The sequence below is a fragment of the Rhipicephalus sanguineus genome, unplaced genomic scaffold, assembly GCF_013339695.2.
Source record: "Rhipicephalus sanguineus isolate Rsan-2018 unplaced genomic scaffold, BIME_Rsan_1.4 Seq1054, whole genome shotgun sequence".
In the NCBI taxonomy this organism is placed as follows: Eukaryota; Metazoa; Arthropoda; class Arachnida; order Ixodida; family Ixodidae; genus Rhipicephalus; species Rhipicephalus sanguineus.
The window spans coordinates 58,789-72,645 of NW_023614243.1; the positions used below are offsets into that span (position 1 = coordinate 58,789).

Here is a 13,857-nt window from a genome sequence, read left to right on the forward strand (position 1 = left end):
CATTTGGAAAGTAACGAGCAGTTTTTTTTGAGCTGCACAATCACATTGATAAATTCTTTAAATTTATAGTATTTCTAATTGTACGATACATCAAACTTACTTTCATTTTCTTGCAAGTTCGATATATGCGGGTTTGACCATACTATTATCACACTAGGCATCAGCTACAACGTACTAGTGCATGCAGGTCAACGCTGTACTATATTACTGGTGCAATAGTGTATACTTACTTGTGTTCACGTGTACATCACATTTACTGTCACTTGGCACTTGCACTTATTAAACATGGGAACATCACGTTCATTCTATAGAAGACCATGTTTTTTCTCTTCCTTTTTTTTTTCAAGTTTTCAACGTCTCAACATGTGACAGTCAGTGCATTTTTACTCACCGTCAGTCAGTGCCTTTTTATTTTTTATTTTCTCAGTGCCTCCTCTCATCAGTCTATTCATTCACATGACAAACCAATGCTTTTTCCCCACCGTAACTCAAGGCATATTTAAAGCTAGCTTCAAATGTACCTGTGAAGCCTAGCTATATTGTTTATTTTACTTGCAAAGTGCTCCGACCACCTTGTAATACTATTTATTTTCACTTCTGTACGTGCCACTGAATGCAATCTAAAGCTAGTACTAAATGTATGAAAGCTGCACAACTTCCACGCACCACCATACACCATCTGTGTAGTAAATTCACCTGAGAGCTTCAAGGGCATATTACTGAACTAATAAAATTAAATTGCCGTCAACTAGACTTCAGATTTACCTCATTTGTGCGATGATTTTTTACCATCTGTTTTTTTATACAACTACAGTATACTGCTGTGCTTATGTGCCAGTGGTGACGACAATAAAGCCATGAGTGTTGCGAACCATGAAGGTGGGACCAGGCTCAGTGCTCGGCCTTGTGAAGGGTTGCCAGGATTGATGTTAAGACTACCGTAAAATCCCGAGCAAGCGCCCTCCTCCCTTCTTCTGGAGATTTGAAATATCCACCAATGACCGAGCAAGTGCCCCCCCCCCCCCCCCGCCCTCCCGCCATTTTCACTGCTTCATATATTCACTGCTTTTATTCACTTGACGGGGACTAGACAGTGAATGCTTGCCTATTCAATAATGATTTCATTCACCGGAAGCATGCATGTCTCTTCTGCCGCACCATGTTGAATTTTGATCCGTGACCAAGCAAGGGCCCCCCCTCCAAATCTTGTCGGATTCTCTTTCACCTTAGAGGGGGGCGCTTGTTCGGGAATTCGCGGTACTCAGTACTTCCATCGGCGTACAACACAGGTGAGATAAGAACGCCAAGCAGCACAAACAACACATCTCACTGAACGTCAAAAACCCAAAACGTCTTCTTCGTGACCTCCTTGACTGAAAACACCCTCACTGCCTCATCACACCACCACTGGCAATACATCAGCGATCTAATCATAGCATTTACACCTGTGCGAATACATCATCATCACCACTGGCACATACATTTGGCAATGTCGGCTGTAGCAATGTTGCATTTTGACTGTACTACTGCAAAGAGAAACTGCAGCACAAATGTGAGCGCCAGTGAGAGAGAAAGAGAGAGGGCGCTGACTTACGGCAGATCTGCTTGGGCTTGAAGGATCATCTGTCCCGTGTCAGGGCGGGGTACACGAGTGTTCTGCTGATCCGCCACTCTCCTCACGCACCTCCGCTTTGACGCTGGCGCAGATGACACCACCACGGGCAGCCGCCGTCACGTCCTGTCACATCGACAGAACGGTCGCGTCACATTCAACGATCGGGTGCAGCATTCCAACGGTTGTGCATTCTACAGCAACGCTGCGTGGGGAGCTTTGCAACTGTTCCCATGGGGTGGTGGTCAGCAGCCATAACAGGTCAAAGTGCGGTAAGTAACAAGGAGGAACCATGCGCACTGAATAAAGCACAGCCTGCATAGTGCACAGGATTGTGTACCGGGCGTACCAGTTCCGGAATTCCCTCAACCATTTTTGCAACAAAGTCGCACGCACACGAAAATGACTACATTATTATCCCGAATTTTTTAAACTAAATGTTCATCTGTTGCACTGTAACAGCATAGGAACACGTTTTCATTTACAAGAGACTCTTAGTAATTGGAAATCTTTTAAACGGAACAGCTGCTTTAATAGAACAACTGCTTCTAATATGATTGGTTTCGTACTTCAATTCTGCACCCTTGTTCATCTCTCAGTAAACGGAACTCCTGTTAAATGGAACACATTTCCTCGGTCGATTCAGGTTCCGTTTAATGAGAGTCTACTGTACCTTGTTATATGTGATAATTTGTTACATCCACCTTCAGTATATCAAGGTTGAACAGTACACCTCCTTGAAAGAAGTCTATAAATATTCACCCATATTTCACAAACTGTAACATCATTCCATGCTTCATGATGAATTCGTTTCAGTCTTCCCGCAGCATGACCACAATAACAAAGCTGCACGCATAACCTGCCGCTCATCTCTTTACGCTAAATCAGTTACACCACACACAATAATTTAATGCAATAACCTACCATCATACATGGCAGCTCAAACTAACTTACCATCCTTTCAAGCTTTGATGCATGAAAACAGTTCTACCTAGACTAGATGCTACTACCTGTTCACATATGTACATAGCAAGATATTTTGCATCAGTGCGATTTTAATGTAATATATCTACTTGTCACTGCTAGCATGTATTTATCCTGTAATCATATTTCATTTCTAAGCTTCATACTTGTGTTATACTTGATGTTCCTGCCATAATGATTAAAAGCATTACATGGGCTTATATGCGCTAAGTATACAGCAAATTTTACAACATAATGTGTTTTACTGCTTGTAACTTGCACATTACTGAGTTCAAATCTTGCTTGATAGAATGGTACCTTGGGCTAGCTGGTGATTTAGCATTGACATATTTGCACAGTGCAAGATCAATGACGACAAATTGCGTGTTGTGTCCTTTCATCTGTCCTTGTTCATCTTGCGCTGTGCAAATATGTTGATGCCAAATCTTGCTCCTATTCAAAGTTGCTTCCACTTTACTTTGAACCAAAATCGTGACATTCGCACACTCCTAGTTCCATTTCTTTAAAGTATTGTGCAAGTTAGTTGGGTCATGACAAAAATGCTAACTTTTGTTTATAATATGTGATACATACTATTCAAACTACTCGTTATGAAATTATTTAAACAAATCACTATTCGCTTCGAATGCACTCAAATTTACTTTTCACCCATCCCTAGTTGTGATGCTAACATGAAGTCGCCACACCAGTTTGTAATGATTCAATACATATTGGGCCGTATGTTGTGCGTGTCATGCTGCGACATCGTATCGAAAACAGGCCAGCACATTTACAAAAGTCACAGAGCTCACCCTGTATCCCAGAGACTTCAGTTCCTGAGGACTGCAGGGGTAGAGGTCCATAAACCGGTACCGGTCCACCAGCAGCGCTGTCTCCTTGCCCTCAAACTCCTTGAGCTGAAACAAGTGAGGCATACGTTCTTATAAGAATTCTTAGTGGACACTGGGCTGGGTAAACACTTGTGATAAACAACTATGTGTAGCTATATACGAAGTGATGTTAGTCCGTATTCTGTGGGTAGAACTTGGGCAGAAAGGGGTGCATGTTAACATTCTGCTGTAAAATGAACTCCTGCATGCGAACTGTTCATTGCCACATTATTTTCTTCATTTGTTTCAGTTTGCTACTATAAAAGCTCGTTAATTCGAGCCCCATTAATTCGCAAATTTGGATAATTCAGACGTGTTCTGTGGTTCCGGCCAGCATATGTAGTGTTTTACGGCATGGAACTCTCGTTAATTTGGTCATATTTGGCCGCAACACGGTAAATTCGGACAATCCTCGGAGCGTGGCAAGCATGAAGCGCCACAAATAGATGATGCAAAGGAGCAAAAATGGCGTTTGTGAAAGCTGAAATAGCCGTGGGCCTTCCAAAAGGCGTGGCTGCCACCCACAATTTTACCACAATCCCGCTCTTGGTGATGAAGGCTTCAGCAGCTGCAGCAAACTTGTTACGTTTCCGATTTTACTCGGCGCAAGCGACCTGCATGGGCTCCATGATCGCGTCGATAGTGACTGGGGTCAAAGCTGCGACCAGCAGTAGTTTCATCTTCGCTGAGTGCCTAGGAACTGCATAGTAGCCATCCGTGGTTGTGCATATTTTAGCCAGGTTTATTCTGCAGCAGATGTGGTGCTCAGCAGTTTCGTTTCGACTCTGGACGCAGGCTGTGCACATGCCTTCAGAACAGGGTGGATGCTATGGTCGCGTCTTTAGCGGCCACGGTATCGTCCGCAGCGGATGCGGCACTGAGTAGCTTCGTTTTGATTTCGGGCAAAAAAGCATGGTGAAAGTTTAGACGATGAAGAGCTCCAAACACATCCCGTATGCAGGCATGAAACTAGCTTGATATAGACCAGAACACACGCAACGAAACAACATGCCCGGGCTACCATGCCAGCAGACGCTACACAGAGCAAACGCGAAACTCAGCCCATCGGAGAGCGTGTTTCGCGTCTTTTCTAGCCTGGACATTTTGGCTGCTTTTATTGGAATATCAAGAACACCTTGCTCATAAGTCCATAATGTATATGTACAGTACGTGCTGAGCAGGCTGCGAAAGCAACCTCCTCAGGTACGTATGCTGTTACATTTGTAAAAAAACATCCTCCCTGTAGTACGCGTGAATCGTAATTGCAGTGCAGCTCGCGAAAGAGTGAAACGATGTTTCGTTGCCCCATATTATACAAGTTGTGCACACAGTTTTCTGAAAACTCATCATTTCAACATGCATCACGTAATAATTAAGAGTACGCTTTACGGGTATTTCACGGAACGTAATTTTTTTTTCACGAGTGCTCTCATAATAACGCGTCTTGCTCACGAAAGCGTGCTATCGGACAGTGTCACGTACAGTATCGTTCATCGATCCCTTTTGGAAGCTATCTTCGCTATTTTAATCTTGTAACGATGATGCTTTACAAGCAAAACAGTGCTACTCTTAGTTAAGCTATACTCTTAGTTAAGCCAATAAACTGTGCTTTTACACTGCTCTTATGCAAAATAAGTACAGGGTTTACGTATTCATCAAGAAAATGAAAATGCATTGATGTAATAGAAACTTGTTTATTGTTTTCTTGATCCTTTCGATAATTCGGCATTCGGTTAACTCATTTTTTTCCGGTCCTGTAAAATTCGAATTTACGGGCTTTTACTGTACAAGTTTTACAGCGAGAGCTGTTATGAGATCACAACAAGGGCCGTTTTTGGCGCCGTAGTTGTCCGCCGCCGCCGCCGCCGGTGTCCGTAACCACTATCGCTCGAAATAAGAAAAAAAAAAACTAAATAAGAAAAATTTCCAGGATGGAACGAGGTTCGAACCTGGGTCCTCTGCGTTTGAGCCCAGTATTCAACCTCAGAGCCATGCCGGTGCTTGAAACTGCCTTGCAAAATGACCCTATACAGGCTTCATGTCGGGAAGGAACCACATTAACATATGCAATGTAGCCTGGTACAGGAGTAAAATAACAACCAAGTGTCACACAACACGAGTTCTGTAAGCAGGCGTCACACAATGCCAATTGCGCAACGAGTTGGTTGTTGAATGCTTCCGACCCATTACAAAGCTCTGCCATAATTCTTCATCGTCATCAGCCACAGTTACTACGATTCTGCGCAGAATGAAGAAAATTGCATAGTGGCTGCTTCCCGACATCACAAAAATTATGATGATTTATAACGTAGTGGGTTCCTCGCAAGTGCACTTCTATTGGTTGCCAAGGAAGCCCATAAGGCTCCCATGGTCCATTTGCAGTGGTGGGAATGCCTTCCAGCATTTTGGAGCAGCCACTGGAGCAGGCAAAATCTGCTTTGGAGCAGCTACCCCTGTGTTTGGAGCAGGCATGAACTTTTCATGAAACACACAGAGAAAGAAAATTTTGCCTAGAATTTAGCCAAGCTGCCTAGAATTAGCCAATTTAGCCTAGAAATTTAGCCACGCTGCAAAGAAAGCCCACGAAATACAAAAAAAATCCATGTGACTAGCGCACTCGCGCGCCGTGATCGTGCTGCTCTCAGCCGTGGTAGCCACCATAGCCGTGGTTTGACCGAACGAAATCAGCTGCGGCCGCGACTCGCCGCCTCCGTTGCAGCGGTAGGCCGATAAGTTGGCGGTTGTTGCTTGGCCCGCGCTCGCTAAAATTGCATCGTCACGCGCACCAACTGGCTGACACAGGCAAGAAACTACCGCCAACTTATCGGCCTACCGCTGCACTAGCTGTGACGAAGCCAGCGAGTCGCGGCCGCAGCTGATTTCGTTTCGCTCAAACCACGGCTGAGAGCAGTACAATCGCGCGCGCGAAAGCGCTAGTCAGGTTTTTTTTTTTTTTTCGTATTTCTCGGGCTTCTTTGCAGCTCGGAAGAAATGGTACGCGTGAGTCTTTCTCGCAAATAATGCAATGGGGTTCGTGAAGACGCTCTCGAACTTTGCAAATCCACTTCTTGCCTAAAGTCAATATTTAGCATAAATAATCCACATTAAAAATTATTTACAGAACAAAAAAATATCTGTAGTGCGCAAGGTGGCTGTCAGCAGTATGTAAATGGTTTTCACTCACTGCCTCTAATATTGCTTTTTTTAACCCTTGGCACAGTTAGCTAGGACACGATACACACACGCGCGAACACACCACACATGTGTGTGTGTGTGTCTATATATATATATATATATATATATATATATATATTATACTGCGTGCCGCGATAATGTTTTACGCAATAAAGTTTACTGCGCCGCTGAACTTGCCGACGCCACAGTGTCTCTTTCGAAAGTGCGAAATCGGTCGATCAATGATTCCTATTTCCGCGCGATTGCGGCGATGCAAGCTAGAGTGTGCACGGGCTCCGGGTAGCCCGAAAGCCCGAGCCCAACCCGCCCGCGGGCCGGCTCAGGCTACTTGGAGTTTTATCGGGCCGGGCTCGGCCCGGCGCAAAGCCCAACTCAAGCCAAAGTATAGAGAATGAGCGGGAATTGGTTTTCCAGCACGCATACAGCGCCTTTTCGGCGACCGCCTTTACCGCTTTTCCTTTCCATTCGCTACTTTAAACAAAAGAGGTAAAGCACTGCCTCTGTTGCACTCCGACAAATATAGAAGTAACACCACTGAGCTAGTGACGGCGCCACGCGACTGTTCCGCGTTAGATTTAAGGCCAAATCCCATATGAGTGAAAATGCACGCGACAGTGACGAGCGACCCGATGTAGATCGCATTGGCAAGCTGACGCTTGCATTGGCATACCCCATACACTTGACGGCTTTGGCGAGCGAACTCCATTGTTGCTGACATGAGGCGATGTTTTCTTTTTGCAGCGAACCTTCAAAAGTCGGGCCGGGCCCGGATTGTGTTTTCATACATCGGGCCGGCTGGGCGGGCTCGCAGCCTTTGCCGTCGGGCTCGTGGAGCCTTCGACGAAGGCAGCGGGCCGGGCCGCGCTCGGGCTCGAAATACGGCCCGTGCACAGCTCTAATGCAAGCATAGGGAAAGAGCGAATGTGAGGTGGCGGTTACCGACGACCGGCCAGTATGTCGTATCGCTGACAACCCTGTCGCAATACGTATATTCCACCTAACTTCTCGGGCATGCCTGTCGCATCGCGCTGCTTAAGCCTACTGCAACGCCTTTAGCCGCCGATCGTTGCTGCTCGTTGTGCCGGAGAGCGTTCACACGCGCACCGATTTGTAGAACGAAAGCGCTCGCTGTTGCGGGTTTGATCGTTGCAGATCGTGCACACTGAAACCACGCTGCACTCACCCATTACGATAAAGTACGCTACGGCACAGCAAGACATAGCTCTGTCGTAACCATACTGCACGCTTTTATTAGGCGACAACACCAACGCACCTCCGTCCGCCGCCAGGACAGCTAGAGCATCAGCAGAGAGGAGTGCGCATCGCTTGCAGAAAGCGAAGGTTGCGGCGCGGTTGCAGTGCTGCTAGGGTAGCTAGGGTGCTAGTGCTGCTGTACCGTTGTAACTTGCCACTGATATTGAATTGGATTACGTCGGCTGTCACGACTGGGACGCTAGTGGTGCCATTAACAAATGCAGCAGCTCAAGATGGCGACCACGACGTACATCCACTCACGAAGCGCTCTGTCCACGAAACATTAGTTTCGGTTCCTAACACCACGTTGTGGCGCAGCAATGGCGCAAATTAGGCAAAAAAGACCCTTTTGGAGCAGTGTGGAGCAGCAATTGCCAGTTGGCGCAGATTGGCACAATTGGCGCAGGTTTCCCACCACTGATTTGCTCAGGGTCTCAACAAGGTTAATTCCCCTCTCTATCTCTTTCTCATGTCAGCGTATGTTATAAAGCGTGGCGGGAGAATGAAATAACGACCGGGCGTCACATAATGCGAATTACGTAACTAGTGGGTCTTTTAAAGCTTCCAACCCATTACAAGGGGATCAGCCATAATTCTTAATCGTCATCAACCGTCGCATCAACAAAATGCACATAGTGCCTTAAAGATGGTACCTCGCTTCTCGCAGAATGACGAGTAATGTTGTGGTGGGTGCTTCCCAACTTCACAAAAATTATGATTGGTGGCTTAGTGGGTACGTTCCTAGTGTACTTGTATCAGTAGCCACAGAGAGTTTATAACGGGCTCTAGAAATTCCACTCTTCGAGCTTTCGCTGTGACTGTGTAGCACTTTCCGCACAGGCCTGGCGTTTTTTTTCTTTACTTGTTCATTTTTGTTCTTGCTTAATTATTTCTCTTCTCTCTCTCTCTCTCTCTTTTTTTTTGTGCTGCAGAACTTATAGAAATGGAGCAGCCAAGGGGATATAGACCTCAACCTCGCCACTGCAAGCCAGTTAGAACAGAATAGCAGTGTGCCATCAACAAGATGCCATGAGGCTCGCTGATGTCACTGGCAAGCATTGTTTATAGTCCAGCCCAGCAGAGCAGGTAAAACCAAATTACCTGCGTCAACGTAAACGGTCATATGAGAAGTTAAAGCAGCCCTCAAACCCTTTTTGAGCATGGTCAGAAAAAGCTGCCGATCGAGAGTTGAGGCTCCCGAGAACACGCGAGCCAAACATTATAGCACACCACGCGGCCGGGAATTTACAATAAATTCTTAAAGTCGGCTAAAAATCGCTCCCTTTTCTCTGGACAAATGATGCTATATCATACCTGCCAAGTTTGGAGAAACGGAATCCGGGAGATTTACTTAAAGGGGGGGGGTATAAAGTATGCCGAACGCAGGCGGGGGGGGGGGTTACTGCGATAGCAATTATGGACATTAGGCAGTTATAAAATAGCGTACACAAACCTTTGCGTTGGCTTTTCGCGCAACTGCACATGCGTCGTACGCTAACCGCTTGCGGGCTCCCGTTAATGACGGAAATAGTGGGCTGCGAACACTAACTTAGCGTATGCTAATCTAAAACTGCCTACTGTCAGCGGGATTTTGCGGTCGCCGCTGATCTGTAGAGTCCAAACCGATAACATCGCTTACGCATAGTCTGTTTCACGTGCGAGTAAAAGCACGCTAGCGCTAGGGACGAACGCGGTTGAAGCAGAAATGAAACGACCCGGCCGTCACCGTCGCGCGAAGGGCACATGCGATAACATCACTCCGCGTGCGAGGCCTGTCGTCGCTTGCTTACCAGTTATTTCGTCGGGCAAGGGACCATAAGGGGCGCCGTTGAGACGGGGAAGGTCGCGATCTCGACAGACATCGGTAACGGCTACCCTTTTAAGTGCTGGTCTCTCCACTTAAAGCAGTAGTGACACAAAATTGTGAAGGCGAGATAACTTGTGGGATAGATTTTTAAATTGCGTGTAGCGCATCTGTACGCGAAACGTCCCACCTCGCGTCAGACATCAAACAGCCACGTGCATCACGAGCTTGTGTTGGCGCCATAATTCTTGCGAGCGCTCTCTCCTAGCGAAAACGTAGCGCACCTTTTTTATTTGCTTATGTACGCATCACAGGCAAGACGCGGCTGCAGCGCTATGACACGTTTGCGTTGGCAGCACTGCGGCACAAAGTGCACAGCTACTTCATGCGCAATGAAACTGAGTTGAACGTTTCTACCATCGTTAAAAAAAAAGAAGAAGAAGAATCCTTCCTACTACGTGGCCAGACAACTCTGCTCATGTGGCCAGACAAAGCACCGGACGCGAGGGGCATAACTGGATTTCCGGGAGATTTTCCCATGACCCATACAACCGGGAGAAATGTTCGAAATCCGGGAGTCTCCCGGGTAATCCGGGAGACTTGGCAGGTATGCTATATACTCAAAACCACTGCGTCATGTACTCAAGTTCCACGCCATTTGTCGTTTTGAGCATTTTGAGTGGAACAGTAACCATGGTCGCCGTGGGATGCTGCCATGTTCCCGTGCGCGCTTGCAATTGCACTGAAAGTCATCCGCATGTTCGAAGAAAAAAAAAGAAAAAAAGTGCTTAAAGGGATACTGAACAAAAATTTGAAAAAGCTACGAAAACACTTACATTCGACTCGGACGACACGACTGTTCCTGTACGCAACGTTTATTTCACGTAATTTCGAGCAGTTGGCCGTATTTTAGTGGATTGTGAGAGCACGGCGGCTGTATGCCATTGCGCTTGTCGCGGACGTGACGTCGAGTGCTCCAGCAAGAGGGGGGCAACCGGCACGCTCTCTCCTGCCCTGCCACTTCCCTTTCTCCACCTCTCCTCTCAAGAACCGAGGGTGGCTGGTGTGGCGCTGAGCCTTGTCCTCTTTCCCCACATAGGAAACAAAATAGCGCTTATTCCTCAAAAACCGCTACAACTGCCGAGCGTGTCGCGAGAGCGCAAACATGCAAGGTGCGAGTGACAGTGGCTCCACGAGTGGTCATTGCGACTCCGAGTTCGACAGGCCTCCAAAACGGATGCGCCAAATACAACCATATGCGTGTGAGCGTTCTGCTGTGTCAAGCGACAGCAAGGACGACGAGCCAGACGAGCCGCCGTAGCCCAACGTGGGTCGGCAGCCGGGACCAGCAATTTACACAGTAACTCATAGTCACTATCCTCGAAGTGTTCGGAGCACGAAAAGTCACGCTTTGAAGGCACCCACGTTGGCTGCGATGGGCGCGCAGCGCGAATCCATATCCTTCGAAGCTTCGGCTCTGTTGGAAAGGTATGACAGGGCACACCCTAGCGCAGAACAGCGTTGAGGCATTCTGCGTTGTGTCAGGTGCTTCACCGTTCACATTACGTAGCAGCACACAACACAGACGGCAAATTCGTAGACGTGGGCGCAAGCTCCGCTTGAGAAAACAAATATACGGCCGAGAGCGCGGCAATGGCGTCGTTGGCTGCCGGTTGAGAACACGCACGGAGAACACCTTCCCGACCGTGAAAACACGTTTTGAGGGAGACGCGCGGCAGCGGGTGGTGGCTTGTGATGTCGATTGGTAAGCGATTTTGCTGCGAGCACGGTTGGCGAGTCACTATCCGCGGAGTTTCGCGTCACTTCCTCTCTAGTTCGCGGCGCGGCCGCTAGACGCGCCAATTCGCGAAAAATGCATTAAATTCATTATTTTCTGCTAGTCTCTGGCTGAAATGAAGGTTGTTTCAATAAATTTCAGCACCCAATCCTTCAACTGAGTCATATATCTCGGCGGCGAAAATTTTGTTCAGTATCCCTTTAAGGCCATGGCGAGCGCTGACGAAGGGCCACATCTTCTTGCCCCCTTGTCATGCCCCTCCCTGCGTAGCTTTCAGCGCTCTCGCTTGTACGAGAGGAGAGAGAAAGCGCTTGAAGCGTGCGACAAGTCCCTGTAACTCCACTCGTACTTGATGGATTCTAAAAACCTTGGCGGCATGCGATTCATGAAGTGTCATGCACTAACAGTGAGACTATTCCATTATAACTCGGAAAAGTGCTGCAGGGCCCCTTTAAAGGAATGTATGAAAATTCTCACAACAGAAACAGCTATGCGCAGTCTACGAAAAGTGGGATTCCCTGATACAACTAAGCAAGGTATTTCTTTAACCCTACTTATACGTCTTTCATTAAATAAAATTACAGCACTGATTTGCATATGAGTACATCTGTGCAAAATGCTTTTCTGTTATTACTGGATATGTTTTATTCTCCCCCTCCCATTTTGGCTCTTAATTAACCCAAAATGTATTCGGCACCCCTGCCTTATATGTACCACCATCACGAACACCAACACGTACACGTGACGATCACTTTTTTCGCCATCAAAATGGTCGGAAACCGATTGTTCGCCCATCACGATGCAACAAGTGAGCTTTATGCCAGCATGCGGATGACAGATGAAGCTCTTCATCTTCAATAGTTTCCATCATGTATGAGTTCGGTGACACACTGTGCGCGCACTGTAATAAGTCAAAATGAAGCTACTGAGTGCCACATCCGCTGTGAACGAAACCGCGGTGGCTAACAATGCGATCATAGCATCCACGCAGTTCTGAAGGCACGCGCACCCTATGCTCATAATCTAAATGAAACTGCTGAGCAGCGCATGTGCTTCGTAAGAAACCTGGCTCACTAATGCAGAATCAAATATGGTGATTACGCAGTTCTGAAAGTACACCTCGAGAACTAAACTACTACTTGTCACAGCCGCTGTGGACGACACCGCAGCTCTGACCCCGTCGCTATCGACAAAATTGCAGATAGCACCCATGCAGTTTGCGTGCGCCGAGTAAAACGAAAATGAAACAAGTTTGCCTAAGCCGCTGAAGCATTGGTCGCCGAATGGTCGCCACTAGGCTTGTGCAATATTCGAGCACTTCGAATATTCGAGCAAATATTAGAGTATTCGAATTCGCTTCGATTCGAATTTAAACTATAGGAAATTTTGAAGCATTCGAAACGAACGAATAGGTGTACATTAGCCCGCGTGCAACTCCCTTGTAATGGTGGTTTCACTGCAGTGGAGGGGTGCCATACCGTGAATACACCTTTACAAGGAAAATCCGCACTGCCGCAAAGCCCCGCTTGAAGGTTAAACGAACATATTACCTCAGATCGATTCATCATATTTTAAAGTTTAAAAGCTTGTTATAGTGGCTTATATGTTCTAGGTATAGTAAATTTTAAAACATCCGATATTTTACAGGTTATCACTTACATTCTACCGAAAGTGAAATCCTCCTACTACTGAAAGTTGCTTCCACTTCCTTTGAACCAAAAGAATGACATTTGCACATGCCTGGTTTCAATTTTTAAAAATATATATTGTGCAGGTTAGTTGGGTCATGGCAAATATAATGATTTTTATTCATAATATGCAATATATACTATTCAAATTCAATTCGAAATATTCGACCAATCACTATTCACTTCGAACCCAAAATTTACTATTGACACAAACCTAGTCGCCACCAATGCGATTGTGGATGGTGACCCCGCTTACGGCCAACGTGGTGCCACAAGCGGTGGTAAATGCAAATAGGCATGGAGCATTGCGGCTATCTTGTTGCCACCGTCATTACCATACGGTTCGCACTGATGATGATGGCAACGTGGACTGCGCCACCTGTTTTGGTTGTCCGTGAATGCAGTTTCTGTTGCCTTGCGTAGCACATTTGTAGCGCTTCACGTTCGGTGCGCTCCGAGGATTGTTCGAATTAACCAAGTTTAGGCGAAATATGACCACATTAACGAGAGCTTGATGCCAATAAACAATGCATAGGCTTACTGGGACCACAGAAGACGTCCGAAGTATCCGATTGTCTGAAACGAGCTTCTTACTGTACTTTTCAATTCAATTTCGAATAATCAGTTTTTCAGCGTGCCCACTTGTGGTGAAC

General features: G+C 46.6%; 1 protein-coding gene across 1 annotated transcript in view; it reads right to left on the reverse strand.

Annotated features, from left to right (window-relative positions):
• LOC119375976 (cleavage stimulation factor subunit 3-like) overlaps nt 1-13,857 on the reverse strand; it is a 77,941-nt gene that overhangs the window by 9,312 nt on the left and 54,772 nt on the right. The window contains 3 exon segments of the mRNA XM_049411340.1: nt 1,595-1,617; nt 1,619-1,689; nt 3,388-3,492. Of these exon segments, the coding sequence (XP_049267297.1) occupies nt 1,595-1,617; nt 1,619-1,689; nt 3,388-3,492 (199 nt within the window).